Source organism: Eriocheir sinensis, unplaced genomic scaffold (genome assembly GCF_024679095.1).
Source record: "Eriocheir sinensis breed Jianghai 21 unplaced genomic scaffold, ASM2467909v1 Scaffold18, whole genome shotgun sequence".
Lineage (NCBI taxonomy): Eukaryota > Metazoa > Arthropoda > Malacostraca > Decapoda > Varunidae > Eriocheir > Eriocheir sinensis.
In genome coordinates, this window is record NW_026111183.1 from 762,425 (window position 1) to 774,860 (window position 12,436).

The 12,436-nt window shown below is 45.6% G+C and overlaps 1 protein-coding gene across 1 annotated transcript; it reads left to right on the forward strand.

The window, feature by feature from the left end:
* The first annotated feature begins 37 nt into the window (after nucleotides 1–37).
* Nucleotides 38–8,041, forward strand: LOC126990595 (uncharacterized). The gene is made up of 2 exons (XM_050849281.1): nucleotides 38–459; nucleotides 6,417–8,041. Exons 1-2 carry the CDS (start codon nucleotides 280–282, stop codon nucleotides 6,678–6,680), a joined length of 444 nt encoding a protein of 147 aa, XP_050705238.1. The 5' UTR covers nucleotides 38–279; the 3' UTR covers nucleotides 6,681–8,041.
* The last annotated feature ends 4,395 nt before the right edge of the window (nucleotides 8,042–12,436 follow it).

Sequence of the window (12,436 nt, forward strand, 5' to 3'; positions counted from 1 at the left end):
GAGTACGACACTTTGGCAACGTTGCGAGTAGCGTTGCCATATTGTCGTACTCAGAACATCGCATTTTCCTGTTTCTGACCCATAACAATTGCAGATAAACATCGATAATTAACCATCTGAACTCTAATTGTGAATGTATATCGTTATCAGTGTTGCCTCGACAGTTTTGGGCCTCAAGCAGAAGAAAAATTATGCCTAGTACGACAATATGGTAACGCTGGTTGTGAACTTGCGAGCGACGATGCGAGTCAGTGCTCCGTCCACCACCATCGAGGCAGGATGTACGGCGGTGCTCTCCCTCCTCCTCCACCTCCTGAGTATTCCTGGCGGGCAGCGATGAGCAAGCAGAAGAGACGCAACGCCTTCTTCTTCTACTTCATGATGGCCAAGAAACCCGAAGTGGAGAAGCGGCTCAAGAGAAAGGTGGAGATGGCCAAGCTGGTGACGGCGGAGTGGCAGGTGAGGTACCGCATGGCACTCACTGGTTCCTCCTTTATTCTTCCCTCCCTCCTTCCTTCCCCCGTGCCTGTCTTATCTAGGAATGCTTATCTAGGAATAAATAGTGGGTAATTAAGAGGACTTCTTATGATGTCCCCCACCTCTTAGGACTAGTTAGCCAGTATCTTAGTTAATCAAATCAAGGCGTCTGCCATAACGCGCTTTAAAAGTGGCTATTGTTGGGGCAGTTACCACACACTCATTGTCATCAGGGTTGTGTGGGCTGCCGGGTGCTCCGGTAAGGGCGATTAGGCGAGGTGTGGCACTGTTACGTAAGACTTGCAATCGAGCTTCAAGGGTTCATGGCGCGGGTTCGTGGCAGCGCTGACGTGCTTACCTAGCGAAGATAGAGTTGGACTGGGGTGCTGAAGGGGACCGTGCCGTCTAGTGGCTGGAGGGGGCCCGGGCCCATATAAGCTAAAATATCAAAATATTCAAATAATACACATTGGCATGGGTTAAGTCCAGGGGCCCATGTGTCATGCCCCGGGATTTTCTTTTTCTATTTCCTCTATTTCCCAACACGTCCTCTGCTTGTATCGAAACACGCGAGAAATTAATCAAGACAAGGTGAGGGTATTCGCCGGCTGCCTGGCATTGAACCAACGTGACGGGAGAGCCACTCCTTACCGAGTCGGCCAAAGAGGTACCCCGCTGGCTAAGTGGGTTATGGGAGGCTCGTTCATCAGGCCTAGTCGCCGCACTACACATGTACCTTGGGGGGCCCATGTGCCATTGACAATTAACATAGCATATAAGTTGTGATCAATATTGAAAATTTAATGAATTAAAATATGTGGGTCCTGCAGAGCACTTCGGCGGAAGTGGGACCAGATAAATAAGAAACACGAGTAAGTACATTGGCACACGGGCACATAGGCTAGTCCGATCCTGAGTGAAGATGCTTACCCAGTGAAGGTATAAGAGGCAAGAGAGTCATAAGGGCCTGGTGCCTCTTCTCTGTTTCTGTTCAGCCTCAACCTGGTCATATATGTTCTTAACCCGGTGGTGGCAGCGGGGATCATGTTTCTTAAAGGACCCTCTAAGCGAATTAATGAGAAAAAATCATCACTCGTGCAAACCATTTCATAATATATATCAACTCATTTGTGATCAGTCTATGCTTCATCTATTTTGGGGGGTTATGTCATGGCAAAAATTTGGCCCGTTGCTGGTACACGGTAAAGCCACAAATTTGGCCTGTCGCTGCTACCGGGTTAAACATATTCACACTAGTGCTGGTGATTACATGTTCAGTGAGGTTGTTCCACTTGTTAGTAATCCTCAGGGTTGGCATTAAAAAACCCACCCAAAAACACACAAAAATAAACCCAGCCAGCCAGGCAGGGAACTCACAGGCACAGGTGGGCAGCACAAGTCTGAAAAAATACACTACACAAAATGCTTGCTTGCACCCCTGACTCCCAGTGGCACCAACCAACACCTGCCATTATTATTGTATCAGAATATTGGTAAACATTAGAAAAAAAATGCATTTCATATGTTACACTCCCATTGAAAATTATGATATGTTTTTCTACACATACATGTTTTCAAGAGAGAAATAGGTTGTGTTGAAATATATAGATTTTTATATCCTGTATATGAGAGAGAGAGAGAGAGAGAGAGAGAGAGAGAGAGAGAGAGAGAGAGAGAGAGAGAGAGAGAGAGAGAGAGAGAGATTTACATAGATTTACATAGAAAATCAGACCACACAGACCCCATGGTCCAGACTAGGTGGTCTGTCCTTAAACCTAAGTGATTTTACATTAATCAGATGGCTCCAAAACGTTGCTTTTCTACTCTAGTTAATATTAAGTTCAAGGAAGTGACGGTTGAGCTTGTTTTTAAAGGAGTCAATCGTGTTACACTGGACCACTGATGGTGGGAGCTTATTCTATTCTCGCACTACAACGTTGGTGAAGAAAAATTTGGTGCAGTCTGAATTTACGTGTCTACATTTGAGTTTTGTGCCATTGTTCCTCGTTCGCAAAGTGTCATCGATCATAAACAATTTTTTTCTGTCTACATTCGTGAAACCATTAAGTATTTTAAAACATTCGATCAGTTTTCCTCGGAGGCGACGTTTCTCAAGAGAGAACATGTTAAGGGTGGAAAGCCTTTCTTCGTAGGATTTGTTGCGCAAGGAAGGGATCATTTTTGTTGCTCGACGCTGAACACCTTCTAGTTTAGCAATGTCCTTTGCATGGTGGGGAGACCAAAACTGTACCGCATATTCCAAGTGGGGTCTGACTAAACTATTGTAGAGCGGAAGTATTACATCTTTATTCTTGAATAAAAAGTTTCTTTTAATGAAGCCCAACATTCTGTTCGCTTTATTTGCCGCATCGATGCATTGATGTGAGAATTTGAGGTTTGACGCGATTTTAATCCCCAGGTCCTTAACGCATTGAACGCTTGTGAGTTTAACGCCGTGTATTTCGTAATCGAACTTCTTATTTTTTGTTCCATCTTGAAGGACCTGGCACTTGTCTACGTTAAAGGGCATCTCCCATTTATCCGACCAAGCTGAAATTTTGTGCAAATCCTCTTGGAGGCTTTGCCTGTCTTCGTCAGTGAAAACCGAGTTACCAATCTCTGTGTCGTCTGCAAATTTACTAATGCGATTATTGAGTCTAACATCCACGTCGTTGATGTAAATAATGAAGAGCACTGGGCCAAGAACCGAGCCCTGAGGGACGCCACTAGTGACCGGCGCCCACTCTTGAGTTAAATCCGCCAATCACAACTCTTTGTTGTCTGTTGCTCAACCAATTCGCGATCCATTGGTTTACTTGACCGTCAATGCCTATTTGCTTTAATTTATAAAGTAATTTATGATGTGGGACTTTATCAAACGCTTTCTGGAAATCAAGATAGACTACGTCCACTGATATGGTTACGTCATAAATTGAGAAGAGATCGTTATAAAAGGTCAGTAGGTTTGACAGGCAGGACCTTTTGTTACGGAAGCCATGTTGTGAATCCCCAATTAATGAGTGGCTTTCGAGGTAACTCACAATTTTGTCTCTAATTATGCTCTCGAGTAGCTTACCTACAATTGAAGTTAGACTAATGGGTCGGTAGTTACCTGGTATTTTTTTGTCTCCTTTCTTAATAATCGGTGTCACGTTAGCCTTTTTCCAATCCGAAGGGACGATGCCTTGTCGCAAGGACATATTGAATACGGTAGTGAGGGAGGAGAGTATTTCGCTCTTTCTTTAAGCAGTATAGGATATACTTTGTCGGGTCCGGGACTTTTATTTGTTTTAAGTGAATGGAGAGCTTTAAGGACTTCATCGGTTGTTATTTCAAAATTAGGCAATGCATGCTCGAGATTTACAATAGTACTGGTGTTGGTGGGAGCAAGAGGAAGACCGAGGAAAAGTAATTGTTGAAGAGGTTTGCAATGTGTTGGCTGTCAGTCACTAGTGCACCGTCGCTGTTTGTTAAAGGTCCAATACCACTTTTGATCGCCTTTCTGTTGTTTATGTAACTGAAGAAAGATTTCGGATTATTTTTACAGTTGGCTGCAATATTTTCTTCATATCTACGCTTTGCCTGACCTACTAGTCTTTTTACTCGTCGCCTGGCATCAGTATAAAGTCTAATGTTTTCGGGCGTGCTTTGTTCTTTCTTTAACCTGTAAAACAATTTTCTCTCATTGACTGATTGTTTAATTTCGCTATTAAACCGCGGTGTTAATTCGTTTCTCGCACAAGGGGACGAATGTGTTCTGCTGAGTGAGTAAGTGATTTTTAAGGCTTAGCCAGGCTTCATCTACGTTGCCGTCATCTGATAGTTGTATTTCTGTTAGTTTTTGTCGGATTTCTACGAAGTTAGCTCTTTTGAAATTGGGCACCTTTACTTTATTTTCAGTCACTGATGATTGAGCTCTAATGTCGACGCGCACTAATTTATGATCGCAAGAACCGAGGTGTTCACCTACCGTGACACTACTGACTAGGTTATCTTGGGTCGTTATAACAAGGTCGGGTATATTATTTTGTCGAGTTGGCTCAGAAACCATTTGGCTTAGATAATTTTCTTCTAGAAATTCGATCATTCTGTGACTCGCCTTCTGTACCTGACAGTGTTGCCCAGTCGATATGGGGGAGGTTAAAGTCTCCTAATATCAGTGAGTCGTTGTTATTAAGTGACTGCCTTAAGACGCTGTACATTTCAAGGTCGTCATCGAGTGATTGCCTGGGAGGTCTGTAGGTGACAGATATATTTAAATTGACTTTTGCAATGTTTACTCGCACGCACAAATGTTCAACGTTACTGTTTCCCGGTGTTTTGTCATTGGGTTGCAAATAGCTTTTGACAAAAAGGGTGACGCCACCGCCTCTACGGTTTACACGATCTTTGTTGAAGAGTCTGTAGCCATCTATGTTGTATTCGTAACTTAAATCAATATTTGTGGTGTCGATAAATGTTTCGGTTATAGCAATTATGTCATAATTTTCTGTTAGAGCAAGACATATCAGTTCATTAAATTTGTTTGTTAGGCTACGCGCATTGAAACTAAGGATTTTTAAGTTATCTAGAGGCTTGGTAATAGAGGTGGTGGTAATTGCGGGATCACGGTTACGGGTTTGTTGCGATGCACGGCGTCTATTTACACGGGCGGGGTGGGGGGACGTGGCTGTGACTCGTTTTTTGCTCGGATGACACGTACTGCGTCGTTGAGGAGCCTTCCGAATCTGGCTGCCCCGATGGGAGAAAGGTGCAATCCGTCCCTGTGGAAGAGCTCACTTTGTCCATAGAAACTGTCCCATGCGTTGAAGAACTCCACGTCAACTGAGAGAGAGAGAGAGAGAGAGAGAGAGAGAGAGAGAGAGAGAGAGAGAGAGAGAGAGAGAGAGAGAAAGTCTAACCAAGATAGCCAGCCAGACAGAGCAGAAGATATGTACAACATATGCACACCTAAAAAGTAAATTTTCATGTGTTATATAATAAATTAGCTTGCGTGAGTCCCCCATCCAGTACATTGTCCCGTCCACCAGGCTCAGCCCAGCAATAGGTCTGGCTTGGCCCGCTCAGGCATCACACATATCAGGCTCCTTTCACCATTGAGTTCATTGTATGCTGCACATCATGGTATTACATGTATATCCATAAGATGTTTATTTCAAGGATTATAAGTGCTTGAAGAACAGCTATTTGTGGCCCAGTCCCCCCCCTGAGGGAGCCCTTGTGGTCAAAACACCCGCCCTTCAGGGGTTCAAGATCATGTGGGATGTGCTCACTACTCCAGGTCCATAACTCTTAGAGAATGAACTCCAACACTTAAGCCCTGAACATAGATATTTAGATGAATTGTATGTTTTTAATCAGTTTATCATATTCCAACTTTGCCCTGAGAGTCAGTTTTTTACTTAATTTTTAACCCGTCCGCTGCGATTGGCACGGATTTGGCTTTCACTAGTAGCCTGGTAACGTATAGTCCCAGGTCTTTCTCTGCCTCTGTGGTGGATAGTGGAGTGTTTCCCATGTGGTACTGGTGTGCTGGATATCCCTTCACTGGTAACCTGATTACATACACTCCCAGGTCTTTCTCTGCCTCTGTGGTGGATAGTGGAGTGTTTCCCATGTGGTATTGGTGTGCTGGATATCCCTTCACTGGTAGCCTGGTTACATACAATCCCAGGTCTTTCTCTGCCTCTGTGGTGGATAGTGGAGTGTTTCCCATGTGGTATTGGTGTGCTGGACATCCCCTCCCAAGGTGCAGGACTTTCCATTTTTCTTCATTGAAAGCCACCTTTTGTGCCTTTCCTATAACATGGTGAGGTCTTCTTATAGGAAATCCACAGTCAAGGGGCTATGCAGAATTTTCCAGGCTTTTTTTTCCCCGATGCAAATAGTTATAACCTGTATGGGGTGATGAATGTACCCTCTTTACCCCCCTCCCACAGGCACTCCCAGAGGAACAGTGGAAGAAGTACCAGCTGATGACCGGGGAAAGCAGGGAGAGGCTGGATTGCCGAGGGGTGACGCTGCGCTGCCTTGACGAGGCTGCCCAGGAGAAAAAGCACCAGGCCGAGGAGATGAAGAGGGACACTGTCGACTTGGTGGACATTATGTGTGTGTGTGTGTGTGTGTGTGTGTGTGTGTGTGTGTGTGTGTGTGTATCACAACCTAGTTCAGACCTCACCAAAGCATGCATTGTGTTCAAGTGATCTCATACAAGCAAGCATATTAACCCGGCAGCAGCGACGGGTCAAATTTGTGCCATGATATAATTATACCTCCCAAAATAGATGATGCATAAACTGATCACAAATGCTTTGATATATATTATGAAATGGTTTGTGTGAGGGGTGATTTTTTCTCATTTTTCTCGCTCAGAGGGACCATTAAGAAACATGATCCACCACCGCCTGGTTAATATGTGCCGCCGACGATCTGTTCAGCAGGATGCAGCGTGCTCTGAGGCGACCCCGGGCAGGAGGCAACATGTGACCTCGTGCGCCAAACCTTTGACCTCTATTCAGAAGCAGTAAGTAGCGGGCTTTTTTTATTTTTTTTTATGCCCTGGAACTGTCTCCTTAGCTGTAAAAAAAAAAAAAAAATACTGACTCATTGCCGTCCTGGGGTGAACAGACTGTGATCCAGGTGAACGTATTACTCGGGTAGCTTATTCACTGAGGCGTGTGTTGCCGGCGAGAAAATGAGTCATCCTCACTCTGCTCCGAGTCTATTATGGAACATTATCTCTCTCTCTCTCTCTCTCTCTCTCTCTCTCTCTCTCTCTCTCTCTCTCTCTCTCTCGGCCCACATTTCGACCGCCACACACATTTGACCAGGCTTTTCTAGGAGTTGTGGGCATTTCCAGGGGTAGCTTTGTGACCCTTCCTCTGTACTGTGAACCTAAGAAAACACACATTTGACCAGGCTTTCCTAGAAGTTGTGGGCATTTCCAGGGGTAGTTTTGTGACCCTTCCTCTGTACTGTGAACCTAAAGAAACACACATATGACCAGGCTTTCCTAGGAGTTGTGGGCATTTCCAGGGATAGTTTTGTGACCCTTCCTCTGTACTGTGAACCTAAAGAAACACACATATGACCAGGCTCTCCTAGGAGTTATGGGCATTTCCAGGGGTAGTTTTGTGACCCTTCCTCTGTACTGTGAACCTAAGAAAACACACATTTGACAAGGCTTTCCTAGAAGTTGTGGGCGTTTCCAAGGGTAGTTTTGTGACCCTTCCTCTGTACTGTGAACCTAAAGAAACACACATGACCAGGCTTTCCTAGGAGTTGTGGGCATTTCCAAGGGTAGTTTTGTGACCCTTCCTCTGTACTGTGAGCCTAAGAAAACACACATTTGACAAGGCTTTCCTAGGAGTTGTGGGCATTTCCAGGGGTAGTTTTGTGACCCTTCCTCTGTACTGTGAACGTAAAGAAACACACATATGACCAGGCTTTCCTAGGAGTTGTGGGCATTTCCAGGGGTAGTTTTTGACCCTTCCTCTGTACTGTGAAACTAAAGAAACACACATATGACCAGGCTTTCCTAGGAGTTATGGGCATTTCCAGGGGTAGTTTTGTGACCCTTCCTGTGTACTGTGAACCTAAAGAAACACACATATGACCAGGCTTTCCTAGGAGTTGTGGGCATTTTCAGAGGTAGTTTTGTGACCCTTCCTCTGTACTGTGAACCTAAAGAAACACACATATGACCAGGCTTTCCTAGGAGTTATGGGCATTTCCAGGGGTAGTTTTGTGACCCTTCCTCTGTACTGTGAACCTAAGAAAACACACATTTGACAAGGCTTTCCTAGGAGTTGTGGGCATTTCCAGGGGTAGTTTTGTGACCCTTCCTCTGTACTGTAAACCTAAAGAAACACACATATGACCAGGCTTTCCTAGGAGTTGTGGGCATTTCCAGGGGTAGTTTTGTGACCCTTTCTCTGTACTGTGAACCTAAGAAAACACACATTTGACAAGGCTTTCCTAGGAGTTGTGGGCATTGTTAGCCTTTTTGTTAGCTGTTTTTATTTGTGTTTTTGATTAAGGCGCGAACTGTTATCTCACGTGAGGTCCGGTGTACCGTTGCCTGCTTTCTCCAGTTGATAGAAGTCGTGAGACAACACAATAGCCTTTTAGTTAAGTGATGTGGGTTATGTGTTGGCCGAGCGGAGCCGTTAAGTTCACTTTGAGTTCACTTAATTTATTCTCTCTCTCTCTGGTTGATTAAATGGTTGTATTGCTTTTTAAATATATTCACAGAATAGTTACAGTCTTTTGTGGACGAGTCGTAAGTCGTACGCACACTCCGAGAAGTCCTGTGTCCTCGTCCGCCGCCCGCTCTGATCTGCCGGCTTCTCTTGGTACAGGAGCGGCCAGCGGATAGCATGCTTGCTGAATCAGCACCGTTCCCACGGCAAGGAGCACCTCCTAAGCACAACGTAGCGTCTGTGTGTAACGTCCTGGCGCCACTGGGCCATGGCGATACGACATACATTCACACATTCTCATTTTTTTATAATATACACATTACAGCATTTCCAGGGGTAGTTTTGTGACCCTGGTGATAGTGTGACCCTTCCTCTGTTCCGTGAATCTAAGGAAGCACACACATGACCAGGCTTTCCTAGGTGTTGTGGGCATTTCCCAGAGTAGTTGTGTGACCCTGGTGGTAGTGTGACCCTTCCTCTGTACCGTGAACCTAAGGAAACACACATTTGACCAGGCTTTCCTAGGAGTTGTGGGCATTTCCCAGGGTAGTTGTGTGACCCTGGTGGTAGTGTGACTCTTCCTCTGTACCGTGAACCTAAGGAAACACACATTTGACCAGGCTTTCCTAGGATTTGTGGGCATTTCCCAGGGTAGTTGTGTGACCCTGGTGGTAGTGTGACCCTTCCTCTGTACCGTGAACCTAAATAAACACATATTTGGCAAGGCGCTCCCTAGGATTTGTGGGCATTTCCCAGGGTAGTTGTTTGACCCTGGTGGCAGTTTGACCCTTCCTCTGTACCATGAACCTAAGGGAACACACATTTGGCAAGGCTTTCCCTAGGAGTTATGGGCATTTCCCAGGGTAGTTGTGTGACCCTGGTGGTAGTTTGACCCTTCCTCTGTACCATGAACCTAAGGGAACACACATTTGACCAGGCTTTCCTAGGAGTTGTGGGCATATCCCGGATTAGGTGTGTGACCCTGGTGGTAGTGTGACCCTTCCTCTGTACTGTGAACCTAAAGAAACACACATTTGACCAGGCTTTCCTAGGAGTTGTGGGCATTTCCCGGGTTAGGTGTGTGACCCTTCCTCTGTACCGTGAACCTAAGGAAACACACATTAGAACTCAACCCACCTCCGTTTTGGCCCTGGGAGGTGGTTGGTGTGAGGGTCTGAACCAGGCTCACCAGCAGGGACTTGGCACGACACACACTTTAACTTGTGACTATAATTCAGCCTCTGACTGCTGCTGCTGCTGCGGTCATAACTTTGGGGTGTAACAGTTTTTATGGAACATTATCTCTCTCTCTCTCTCTCTCTCTCTCTCTCTCTCTCTCTCTCTCTCTCTCTCTCTCTCTCTCTCTCTCTCTCTCTCTCGGCCCACATTTCGACCGCCACACACATTTGACCAGGCTTTTCTAGGAGTTGTGGGCATTTCCAGGGGTAGCTTTATGACCCTTCCTCTGTACTGTGAACCTAAAAAAACACACATTTGACCAGGCTTTCTTAGAAGTTGTGGGCATTTCCAGGGGTAGTTTTGTGACCCTTCCTCTGTACTGTGAACCTAAAGAAACACACATAATTAAATTATGACCAGGCTTTCCTAGGAGTTGTGGGCATTTCCAGGGATAGTTTTGTGACCCTTCCTCTGTACTGTGAACCTAAAGAAACACACATATGACCAGGCTCTCCTAGGAGTTATGGGCATTTCCAGGGGTAGTTTTGTGACCCTTCCTCTGTACTGTGAACCTAAGAAAACACACATTTGACAAGGCTTTCCTAGAAGTTATGGGCGTTTCCAGGGGGAGTTTTGTGACCCTTCCTCTGTACTGTGAACCTAAAGAAACACACATGACCAGGCTTTCCTATGAGTTGTGGGCATTTCCAAGGGTAGTTTTGTGACCCTTCCTCTGTACTGTGAACCTAAGAAAACACACATTTGACAAGGCTTTCCTAGGAGTTGTGGGCATTTCCAGGGTAGTTTTGTGACCCTTCCTCTGTAATGTGAACGTAAAGAAACACACATATGACCAGGCTTTCCTAGGAGTTGTGGGCATTTCCAGGGGTAGTTTTTGACCCTTCCTCTGTACTGTGAAGCTAAAGAAACACACATATGACCAGGCTTTCCTAGGAGTTATGGGCATTTCCAGGGGTAGTTTTGTGACCCTTCCTGTGTACTGTGAACCTAAAGAAACACACATATGACCAGGCTTTCCTAGGAGTTGTGGGCATTTCCAGAGGTAGTTTTGTGACCCTTCCTCTGTACTGTGAACCTAAAGAAACACACATATGACCAGGCTTTCCTAGGAGTTATGGGCATTTCCAGGGGTAGTTTTGTGACCCTTCCTCTGTACTGTGAACCTAAGAAAACACACATTTGACAAGGCTTTCCTAGGAGTTGTGGGCATTTCCAGGGGTAGTTTTGTGACCCTTCCTCTGTACTGTGAACCTAAAGAAACACACATATGACCAGGCTTTCCTAGGAGTTGTGGGCATTTCCAGGGGTAGTTTTGTGACCCTTTCTCTGTACTGTGAACCTAAGAAAACACACATTTGACAAGGCTTTCCTAGGAGTTGTGGGCATTTCCAGGGGTAGTTTTGTGACCCTGGTGGTAGTGTGACCCTTCCTCTGTACCGTGAATCTAAGGAAGCACACACATGACCAGGCTTTCCTAGGGTTGTGGGCATTTCCCAGAGTAGTTGTGTGACCCTGGTGGTAGTGTGACCCTTCCTCTGTACCGTGAACCTAAGGAAACACACATTTGACCAGGCTTTCCTAGGAGTTGTGGGCATTTCCCAGGGTAGTTGTGTGACCCTGGTGGTAGTGTGACTCTTCCTCTGTACCGTGAACCTAAGGAAACACACATTTGACCAGGCTTTCCCTAGGATTTGTGGGCATTTCCCGGGTTAGTTGTGTGACCCTTGTGATAGTTTGACCCTTCCTCTGTACAGTGAAACTAAAGAAAAACATATTTTGCAATGCGCTCCCTAGGATTTGTGGGCATTTCCCAGGGTAGTTGTGTGACCCTGGTGGTAGTTTGACCCTTCCTCTGTACCATGAACCTAAGGGAACACACATTTGGCAAGGCTTTCCCTAGGAGTTGTGGGCATTTCCCAGGGTAGTTGTGTGACCCTGGTGGTAGTTTGACCCTTCCTCTGTACCATGAACCTAAGGGAACACACATTTGACCAGGCTTTCCTAGGAGTTGTGGGCATATCCCGGATTAGGTGTGTGACCCTGGTGGTAGTGTGACCCTTCCTCTGTACTGTGAACCTAAAGAAACACACATTTGACCAGGCTTTCCTAGGAGTTGTGGGCATTTCCCGGGTTAGGTGTGTGACCCTTCCTCTGTACCGTGAACCTAAGGAAACACACATTAGAACTCAACCCACCTCCGTTTTGGCCCTGGGAGGTGGTTGGTGTGAGGGTCTGAACCAGGCTCACCAGCAGGGACTTGGCACGACACACACTTTAACTTGTGACTATAATTCAGCCTCTGACTGCTGCTGCTGCTGCGGTCATAACTTTGGGGTGTAACATTTTTTTTTTCTTTGTGTGTGTGTGTGTGTGTGTGTGTGTGTGTGAAGAGGAAGAGGAAGGAAGATTATAGATTTTTCCTTTTCAGATGTGGAGGTAACTCTCTCTCTCTCTCTCTCTCTCTCTCTCTCTCTCTCTCTCTCTCTCTCTCTCTCTCTCTCTCTCTCTCTCTCTCTCTCTCTCTCTCTCTCTGGAATGAGAAAATACAGGTTAATTTT

What these genes read in the sequence shown, in the direction of transcription:
- LOC126990595 (XM_050849281.1), top strand. Translation starts at nt 280, where the DNA reads ATGTACGGCGGTGCTCTCCCTCCTCCTCCACCTCCTGAGTATTCCTGG. An exon ending in TGGTGACGGCGGAGTGGCAG is followed by an intron (nt 460 to 6,416) that starts GTGAGGTACCGC and finishes CCCCTCCCACAG; the next exon opens with GCACTCCCAGAGGAACAGTG.